The sequence below is a fragment of the Humulus lupulus genome, chromosome 6, assembly GCF_963169125.1.
Source record: "Humulus lupulus chromosome 6, drHumLupu1.1, whole genome shotgun sequence".
Classification (NCBI taxonomy): domain Eukaryota; kingdom Viridiplantae; phylum Streptophyta; class Magnoliopsida; order Rosales; family Cannabaceae; genus Humulus; species Humulus lupulus.
This window is the reverse complement of record NC_084798.1, coordinates 92,394,692-92,405,662: the sequence shown is the minus strand read 5'-3', so window position 1 is coordinate 92,405,662 and position 10,971 is coordinate 92,394,692. Positions and strand designations below refer to the sequence as shown.

The 10,971-nt window shown below is 40.2% G+C and overlaps 1 protein-coding gene across 1 annotated transcript; it reads right to left on the bottom strand.

Annotated features, from left to right (window-relative positions):
* Positions 1–8,704: 8,704 nt before the first annotated feature.
* Positions 8,705–9,526, bottom strand: LOC133784117 (stigma-specific STIG1-like protein 3). Its single transcript, XM_062223616.1, has one exon. It carries the CDS (start codon positions 9,455–9,457, stop codon positions 8,966–8,968), a length of 492 nt encoding a protein of 163 aa, XP_062079600.1. The 5' UTR covers positions 9,458–9,526; the 3' UTR covers positions 8,705–8,965.
* Between the last annotated feature and the right edge of the window lie 1,445 nt (positions 9,527–10,971).

Genomic DNA, 10,971 nt, shown 5'->3' with positions numbered 1-10,971 from the left:
ACCGTGCACAAGTGAGCAACATATGCTAAGAATTCTATATTCAATCCATGTCCACATTCTCACAATCAACATGCCTCATGAATATCCATGCATGTCAAACTTGGGGTGCAGTCTCTTACCTTTGATTCGAGCTAGAATGAACAAAAGAACGACCCTTGAGAACGGTTTAGCTTTTAGTCCTTTAGCGGTCACCTAAACACAACACATATGGGATACCATCAATAATCATGATAATCAAGGGTTCCAAACCAATATCTAGCCTCCAAGAGATCAATCCAAACTAATCCAAATAGCAAGGACACTCCCGAGGCCTAAAACTAGGTTCCCGGGGTCAAAACGAGCAAACGGGGCGAAAACAGGGCAAGGGCTGCGACCCCCAGTGTTCTCTGAGGCAAGGGATGCGGCGCCCTCCATCAAGGGCCGCAGCACCCAGCAAGCACAAATTCCTGACACCTGCTTCATCAAACTAGGGCCGCGGCGCTCAAGAACAGGGCCGCGGCCCCCAACCCTGGGCCATTCCCAAACGCGTTTCTAACACTCCAAAGCCTCCAAAAATACACCTAAACATACCCCAATCATCAAAACAAATTTCCCAAGCTTCCCCATGCATCAAAACCCTCAAAACCCAAGGCTCGAACGAACCGAAAACTCAACAATTCACAAAATCAATTCAAAGCTTAGAAACTCGGAAAAACTCAAAACTTAAACTTCGATTACCTTCAATTGGGTTGTTTTCCATCGAATCCTTCGGTTAAGAAGCTTCTAATCTTCCCTAGGATCGCTATGCCTCGATCCTCACTCGATTCCGACTCCTAGAACTCAAGATTTCGTCAAAAAGGCTTAAACGGTAAAACAGACTTTGAAAAGGGAGAACGGAAGGTTTTCTTATCGTATGTTCTATCTGATAAGCTACTTCAAACTTAAGTAACCTCAAATAAAACCTAATGCTCGGGGTCCCGAAAACACCTCCGGGGACATTATAGTCAAAACCTCCAAAATTTCACCCTGATCTCAAATATTCCCAATTTATCATCAAATGAACATTTCTATTACCCCAAAATTGACCCCATTATGGTAAAACCACTAATCCACTAAAAATAACCGTCTCATGTTCAATAGCTCGAATATATCTCCATAATAATGGAATCTCATTTACAAATCAAGTTATGCACCCAAATACACAAATTACCCTCAACGGGCCAAATTACCATCACACCCCTGTAATGAGAATTATGGACTCACGTGCATGCATTTCACATCATATCATAATATAATCAACATATACATGCATTTATCAAATAATAACATAACTAAGCAAGTATGGCCCTCCCGGCCTACTATTCATGCCGTTAAACACATCGGAGAATTCGGGGCATTACAATGGCCCTCCCAGATGCAGGCCTCCAGATATGGTGGCCACGTGACCATCTACTCGCGGAGGCGCAATTCCAGGAGGATATGGCATTTCGGTTCCAGGTGCTTTCACTATTAGGGCCCCCTGAGGGGCATGTAATCCCGAACCTATAGCGTAGCCTCCTTGAGGAGGTCGGTAAGATCCCCGTAGGATGTCTGGGAACTACTGGCAATCCCAGAACCCCTATTGTTATCCTGACCCATTGAGGTAGGTGCCCCAGTTTGATCAGGTTTTCGATCTCATCCTTCAGTTGACGACACTCTTCGGTCATGTGACCCACGTCCTAGTCGTAGGCGCACCTTTTTTTGGTGACACTCAAATTATTTCTCACTTTTAACATGGGGGCTGGCTTCCAGTAATGGACTACATTGCCTGTTGCCAGATAGATGTTTTCCCAGGTGTCGACCAGGTTAATATACTCCGTGTTTTAGGGTTCGTAACCCCTCTTTCCCTTTTTTGAGGGCTTGGATCGGTTTTGACCTTTGCCCGATCTTTTTCCCAGGGAAAGGTTTATACCTGCCTCAGCCCCTCTGGGATGAGGCAATTGGGCACCACTGGGTGCAGCACTATACTTGGTGGATGCCACTTCGCACTCAAAAAATGGGGTCGACGGAGTCGGAGCGTACCCTGTTGAAGTGGGCCCATAGATCGTCGGGGTCATGAATTTCATCCCATGGGTTCTAGCAGTTCAGGACACCACTGGGGGTGCCGGATACTGCTCTTCATATCCGGGGAAGGTATGGGGGGTCGACTAGGTCACTGACTGCCACCCAAAGGCCTGGATTCGGGCCTCCTCCCAGTTGATGAAACCTTGTGCCCTCTAGATGAATTCTTCGAGGGTGGCCACCTTGCTGCGCTGCATGTCATCAGAGGGAGGGGATCCAGCTCTGATCCTAGATTAGAGAGCCACCAAGCGCTGTTCATCATCCAGTTTAGTTTTTTAGGCTTCCTTCGTGAAGCACTGGATGTAAGCCCTAAGGGTCTCTATGGGATGTTTTTTGACATTGTCCGGCTCACTGATTTGCATGTCCATCTTTATAGTGGCCATGAACTGCTTACGAACCACAGACTGCAGTACAGACCTAGATTTGATTGATCCCAAATTAAGTGTTTTCCACCATTGTTCTGCAGGTCCAGCAAGAGTGATCTAGAAACATAAGCACTTGCCATTGTCACAAACGTGGGCCATGGTCATCAAGCGATTGTAGCGGGACAAGTGATCCCTGGGGTCTGCGTTCCCAGTGTAGGCAGGTAAGTTTGGCATCTCGAACCCCTTTGGTAGTACCACATCCAGGATGTGTTTGGCGCATGGCTCGTTTTCCTCTTCTTCGGAATCAGAACCTCTGCCTTCTTGTTTTTGGACCAAGCAATCTGTAACCTTCTTAAGAGTATCCAACTGTTCCATGAACTATTTAGCCATTCCATCATCCAGGGAGACACTCTTGTTCCTCTGGTTGTTGAGGTTATTCCTTAAGTTGCCTCCTTGGGGGAGAATCTTTTCCTTGCGAGCCTGTTCCTTTCGGGCATTAAGGCAATCACGCAAGTCCACTTGGGAAGTATCATCTCCTGAACTGATGGCTTATGGTTCTTCTTCATGTTTGTGCCCTCCGTGATCCTTTTTCACGGAGGCGCTGGGATAAAAGTGTTGTTCCCGTTCGTCCTGTCTAGGGACATTTCGGGGCTAACTACCCTAAGGGCGCTTCCCCTGTCGAACGTTCGAATGATCCCGTCCTTGGACAATATTCGTCCGACCTTTCCTAGGGAATTGCCATAGGTTAGCCCAGGTTCTTGGAACAGTATGAGCATTCTTCTAGGGGTTTTTTTTTCCAACCAGATCGGCCATTTTGACTTTTCCATTCTCCTGAGCAAGATTCGATGAGTTGGCTTCAGGATGTGGTCCTGGAGGAGGGATAGGGCTAGTGTTGTTAGGTATGCCAATCTTGATAGGTGGGACAGGTGGCTGCATTACAAGAGGCAGAATAGTTCTAGGATTGGCTGCTAATCCTTGGGCATCAATGAAGGCTTGAAGAGCCAGGTGGGACTCTTGCGTCTGGCGGGTGGCTGCTTTTTGTTCAGCTATCCTGGCTTTTTGATCTAGCTCCTGTTGTCTAAGGTGGACCACCTCTGTATCCTCTTGTTCAGGCTCCTTATTCTTTTCATAAGGATCGACGGTGTTTTCAGCCTTGTGATCCTCGTATTCCCCTTCATCTTTGTCGTAATAGCCTTTGTCGTAGTCACCCCCATCTTCGAAGTTCTAGGATTCGTCTGGCAGAGGCCCTTGATAAGGCGTATCCTCAGGTTGGTCTTGAGGAAATGATTGATTGGGCAATGGTTCTCCATTGTATTGTCGTTGCTGGTGAGCAGGATCAAACACAGTATGCCTGGTGTTCACCATATTTCACAAATGATCGAGATTGATTCAGGCTTCATTCAGCTCTCAATGAAAGTACCAAAATGTTTACCAAGTTTTTCGAAAACTAGGAATATATTAAGAAATAATAGTCGGAAAGAAAGGATAAAAGATGAACCAAAAAAGTTTTTACGTGGTTGGGGCGTTAATGAGCCTCAGTCCACGAGTCTATTATATTAGATTTTAGAGAGCTTTTTACAATGGAGTTTTCTGCAAGTTTTAGCAGAGTAATTGCTAACGAGAGAAGATCTAGGATCCTCGCTACAGTGCACAACTGGCCCGACTAATCCGGGCCCAAGAGGGATATAATTACGGTTTGTTCGATAATGGATTTATAATACAAAGAATAATATATAATAAAATTTAATAATCTAGCCCATTGGGCCGGCTTAGGCAAGGTCAAGCCTTGCAGCCGCCCATAGTACGTTAGATTGGGTTGGTTCGCGTGGGCTTCTAAGGAGATCCTGGGGACAGGATCTGTCAGAATAGTGGCAGTACTGTTCCTAGGAACAGTGTACGTTCCTTATGTACCCTCTTCTGCAGCTTAGTTGAGGAGACCAACTTCTATGTTTCTCGGGGACATGTCAGCGTCAGGGGGCTTACCCTATCTGGAAGTATAGTCTGTGTTCATTCACTAATGTCATCGCTTATTTACCGGAGTTTTCGTTAGTTCACCAGGGCTGGGGTTCATTCACCAAGACGGACATTGTGACACTGAACATCTCCCCTGGATTCTTGACCAGGTCTATTTCCATCGACTAGTTAGTCTGCAACCTCTATTGGCATCCCAGAGGATACCGTTAGGTTGGGACTAGGAAGATGATTCTGCTTGCATCTTAGTCCCGATTTCCTCGTTATGGTTGCGCCCATCGAACGTTGTGGGGCTCGATGATGATTAGGCTATCAGGACTTCTTTCTTCCCCGTTCATTGGGCTCAGGATGGCCCGAACCTCTTTAAGAGGGCCCACAGACCCATTAAGTTAGGCCACATGTTACAGGTGGATAATAGGGACAACAATAATTAAAATTACATTAATTGTAAAGGATTAACTATTTATTGTAATAAAAATTTGACGTTAGAAAAAAAATGTATGTTAAATTTATATAATTTTAATAATATTTACACTTAAATATATTACATTTAGACATCATAAAACAACACAATTAACTTCAAAGAGCATAAAACATTATAAAAACAATATTTAAATTTATTTATTTTTCTTTGGTAATAAGAAATTATTACCAAAGATAGGATAGTGTATTCTTATTACGATAATTTTTCATTTTATTATTGTTCATCACAAGAAGCCTTAGACCCCTTCAGCGAGGGTGAGACATTGAAGACTCTTAAATTTGTCATTATCTGAATTGTCCAGTTCGGACAATTTGAGATTATTGTATACCTATAGTGTGATATGTTAATCATTTATTGTTTCATTGTAAATATTTCACTATGTATCTCTTTTGTTCTCCTAAGTGGTCAAACTTAAATTTACTATGTGCACTTATGAGAACTACATGGAGGTGCTGCCGAAAGTTTTACAAATATGAAAAAATATTATGAGTGTAGATCACACTATCACTACAACAAATTTGATATACAATGACTCCCTACAATGTCTTACACCATTGGTGTAAGACATTAAAACTTGTCATGGGTTTTAAATGTCAAATGGTGCAAGACATTGAAAGTTTTTATTAATGGCTACAATTAGAAGACATTAAAAATGGTGGAAGACGTTGGAAATAGGTTGAAGAAGTGGCTAGGAGTACATCCAACGTCTCCCACTGGGAGACGTGGGACACGTGGCACGTCTCCCAGTGGGAGACATTGGATGTACACGGGAGATGTGGGAAGTCTCCTACCTCTCCCAATGGGAGACGTGAGAAGTCTCCCACCTCTCCCAATGGGAGACGTGAGACCTATACCTACAATGACCCTGCCTACAACGTCTTCCCAATTGGGAGACATTGTAGACTTTCAATGTCTCCCAAATAAAGTCATAAAACCCCTATTTTGTTGTAGTGTATATGTTTATAGCAAATCTGAATGGGATAGGTTCTTTACCCTTATAGAAATGGAGTGAAAAGGTGGATTAATACACACACACACACACAAATTGGTTATATGTTTAATGAATAAGTGTTTTGTGCAGCGCTATACATATACAATGAGGATCGAAAAAAGTTGGATTAACAATACAAATAGGTTGTCCGATGAGTATTAAGATGGGGTGTTTGCTTTTGTTGAGAGAGCTAGGCAGTTTGTAGATGTAAGCAGATTGGTGAGATGTCCTTGTAAAAAGTGTGTGAACATCGAATTTCAGATCATTGATGTCTTAAAAAGCCATCTCTTCATAAATGACTTTCTACGAAGATATACTAATTGACATTGGCATAGAGAGTAAGAAATAATACCAACAAGGAGAGTGGTTGATCCAATTGAGGATGATGAGATGATGGATGTTCTCAATGATATTATTCAACCTGTGAACAATGGAGAAGAAGAGAATGAGTGTGTTGTTGAGATACCTATGCTAGGAATGTGTATGGTAGGAAGAATTATGTATTGTTTGTAAGACGCAAGTATCACAATCTACCACTAACGATCTATGAACCCAGTCAACTCAGCCATCAGATGAGGACTTGTCGCTAGTGTAGTTTGTCTTCGGAAAGCATCAAGGCAATCAGATGGGTTATGACCATATACTTACCACGTGGGATGTTACACATCCACCATCCTATACCCAGACCCCTCCACCTCAGCCACCACACTAGTCTAGAGATGACGAGATGGTTGAGATGGGAGAGCGCATTAGAAAATTGGAGGAGCACATCCAAACTCATTGCATTGGCCCATGTTATCAAGATCCACCTCGATCACCTCAAGTTCCCGATGTCGGAGGATCGAGCCAGTTGGTCAAGATCACACTTATGTGTTTATAGTACTACTCATCTAGTTACTTTTTTATTTTGAGTATAACTTATCTAGTTAACATTAACATTGCAAAATCATAGGTATATATTTAAGTGTTTAAGGAAATTATTTTATTATAATTAAGTCATATTCTTTATATTGTATACAAATGAGGAATAAAAATAAAAATAAAAATATTTGATAAATAAAAATCTAAAGATAAAAAACATTAAATGTTGTCGGCAAAGCCAATACCGACAATGTAACATCGCAAATTTTCCATTAAGGCTGAGTACCTTGATTACTGTGCCTGAATGACATAATTGGAATTATATGTGTGATTAATAAAATATACGTCTGATTATGTGATATAAATAATTAGTGTAGTAATGTGACTAGATATGCATGTTTATGTCTATTAGATATGCATGTGGGCCAATTTTTGTATGTTTGCAATTTTAACCCATTGAGGGCATAAATGTAATTATGTATGTGTTATGCGTGAGACCCTAGTGTTATGGGGATATATTTGAGATATGTGGTCCGATGCGATCCTAGTGAGCAGATTAGAGGAATAGTCACAACGGAGTCTAATACCCAACTTGAGGTGAGCCAATGGATATTTTGGGAATGTAGCATGTGTTTGGGGTTACCGGGTAACGGATAGATATGTAACGATTATTTGGGTATGTCGGAATTGATGGGGAATTTATAGAACTACTTGAGTATTAGCAGGAAAATGGTGGCAAATGATGGTATCGCCCTTGGGGGCATTAAAGGGTAAGTTTTGGACCTAGGGGATTTTTGGTCTTTTGATAGTTTTGGCAGACCTTAGTTGAGGCTAGAAGCCTTGAGAACAACCAGAACACAAAGGACAGGGCTCTCTCTCTCTCTCCCCCACGGTTTGCTCTCTTTCACTCTTAGAGGAAGCTTTGGAAAATTGAAGGGAAAGGGCTAGGAATTCCCTGAGTTCTTGAGGCTGTGTTTGAAGGCTGGAGGTTAGAATTCGTGTAGGAGCAGCTCAGGGGGTCATGATTCTTGTGGAGGTAAGCTTTAATTCTACCTTGATTAATCTTTGATTTGGTCTTTAGGGTGTACTAGAGTTTTGATCGTAAGGGATTGGGATTGTAAGTTATGTTGAGGTTTTAGCTTAGTTTTAATGGTTATATGTTGGTTATATTGTGTTCTTATAAGATTGAGATGCAATTATTAGTTTATATTTGGATTTTGATGGATTTTGTGGAATTGGCTTGAGAAAAACATAAGGGATTTCTCGGTTTTGAGCTCGAGCTGTGGCCATGTTCTTTAGGTGTCACGGCCCGTGTGTGCGTGAAGGCTTGGGGGCCTCTGAAGTTGCCTAGGCGACGCGGCCCAAGTAGGGAGCGTCGCGACCCGCGTGCCATAGAAGAGAGCCTCAGGGCTATCTGACCTGTAGCGCGTCATGGTCCTAGGGGGTGGGTCATGACTCAAATTAGGGGAAATGGCAAATATAGGGTTTTAAGCTCGGGAACCCAAACATGAGGGCTCATGAAGGAATCTACTACCCAGTTTAGTACAATTCGAGGTCCTGGAGGCTAGATTATTAGTTTGAAGTGTTTATTTGGTTTAGGGCATGATGGATTACTATTTATTATCATGTTATGACTACGCTTTACTGCCAAGTCTCAGGTTTAGGCGATCGTGCTCGAGATCGCACTATATGGTCAGCTCGGGACTCAAACTTGGGAGGGGGGGGGGGGGGGGGGGGGTTCTAGCGCAACTTAAAATTGGTATATACCAACCTCATGTTGTCAGTAGAGGTTATACTGATAATATTTTACCAACAACATGTTGTTGGGAAAACCTCTACCGACGACATTTGTTATCGGTAGAAACCATCTTATTTGTAGTGAAGGTCTTTTCAAATTTTGAAATTAGGGAAACCATTTCCAGGAAAATAAATATTATAAAACAACACTATAAATTTGATATAGATCCCTTGTACACTAACAAAGAATCAATTTCACAAAGCTACAGCTAAAAATTGTACATATAACATCACACATTTATGTATTATTCTAGGCTTGCTATCTGATAAATATTGTATCAATGCCCCCAATAACATGAAAAATTTATAAGATTCTTCTTCACATAGTAAAGAATTTGATCCCAAAACTAATAAATTAAATAAAGAACATATAGTGATCACATATATAAGAGTGTACAGTATGTACATGTTAGAGTCCTATGCATAGTTGCAAAGACCAAAAGCACAGAGGCCGCCATTGTTGCAGCTATTGTTGCACGCACCGCAATGGTTTTTGTTAAAGGAGGGGTTGACACACTTGCCATTGCAACATATCTGGTTGTACTTGCACTTCTTCCCACACTTGCCACAGTTTTGGCTATCTCTCACCAAATCCACACACTTCCTCTTGCAACAATTCGGCCCAGGGCTGCCTTTCGCTCCACAAATCCCCGGAAACTTCTTGCAATTTGTCCGGCGATTCTTTTGCTTATTCTTTTGCGAAAGGAAACGTTGCACTACTTGATGAGCTTTTATATCATCAGAAGAAGATCCTAGATTATTACGATCATTATGTTCTTGAACAACAAGTTCTCCATAATTATTGTCATCAAGATCTTCTAATTCTGGGGCTAATGCAGCATAAGTACATATGGTGAAATCTACAAAAACGATCATGAGAATGAAGAACAGCTTAATGAGCAGCTTCATTATTGACCAACGTTGACGTAACGAAAGATATAATAAAGAGTTTAAGGTACAAGAGAAGCTCTAGATAGAGTTATATGTAATGGTTGATGAAGTTAATTGGTTCTATATATATATATATATATATATATTTAGTTTAGGGAGCATAAATCTTACTAATTAGGCAGTGGACTTGACACGTTTAAGGCCAACTTGTTTAGTGGGGTCGGTACGTACGTATAGTCCAAATTCAAGTGCTGCCTAATAAGCAAAGCCATGTGCTTCAATTTGATCAGATCAAAAGGACGCAACAATATAATTTTAAGAAAGGGAAGTCACAACAGATTAGTTTAGGACGCAACAGAAGTCTAAAATGAGTGGTAAAGTGATATACTAGCTAGAAAGTAATATAATAGTATGTGAGATGTGTGTGTACGTATAAATAATGGTCAAACCCACTCAACAACATAGTATTCATATTCTTTACATGTTTGAATATTATAATACAAAATTCAGTTTTTTCTGCTTCTGAGAACAAGATCAAATTCTATATGTTCAAATCACTTGAATATTTGTAAGTCAATAAATTTCATTGAAAGAGAATTTCTGGTCTTCTAACAATTATTAGGTATTTATCCTAAATGTGCGACCACTAAGATTTAACTATATACCATGTGCCATGTTGCAGCAATGGAAAACAAAATAAAGAAAATGTTTCTTATTTAGTGTATATAAATTATATTCAAGCTGATTGGCCTTTTTATATGCGAAAATGGTTAACACTTTATATATATATATTATATTTATTAGATAATGTGATGTTTTCAATATATGTACATGATTTTCCTTGTTGGCCGCCTTTATATTTTATTTTATTAAATTTTTATATAAATTAGGTATGTATAGAATATATAGACCGTTTTACTTTTATTTTTTGTTGTTGTCAATTATATGTGGTTGTGCTAATATAGGCATAGTCTTCTCTCTTACATAGAGGAGGTCCTCCCAAGTTCGAATCTCTTTTTTCTAATGTAAAAAAAAACTATTTGTGGTTCATTTATGTGACCATTGAATTTTGATATTAACTGTGCTAATACATAATTAATTTTGTATCAGGTTTACATATATAAAAAAAATGTGTAATGATATGTCTGCTCAAAATATGTGTCCATACATTACATCTATTGTCATGATTTTTTTGGTGCATATTTTAGGTGCACATATATATCATCTCTCATAAAAAAAAATAAAGAATCTATATATATATTTGTTTCATACACATATATTAAGATGAGACATCGATATTTTATAGTGTTAATCATTCATTAGTTTTGTTGACTGCATTTTTCGTTATCAACCTAATCTAAGAGCTTGACAGAAAATAGAATAAAATAACACATAAGTCTTAAGTAGTTCAAGCTATAAAAGAGTCCTAGTCCACAAGTCTTTAGTATTAGTGAGCTTGAAGCTTGTTTGAACAAGCTTCAATGTCCTCAATGGAAAATTAATACAACATTCCCCAAGCAGATTGCACGGGG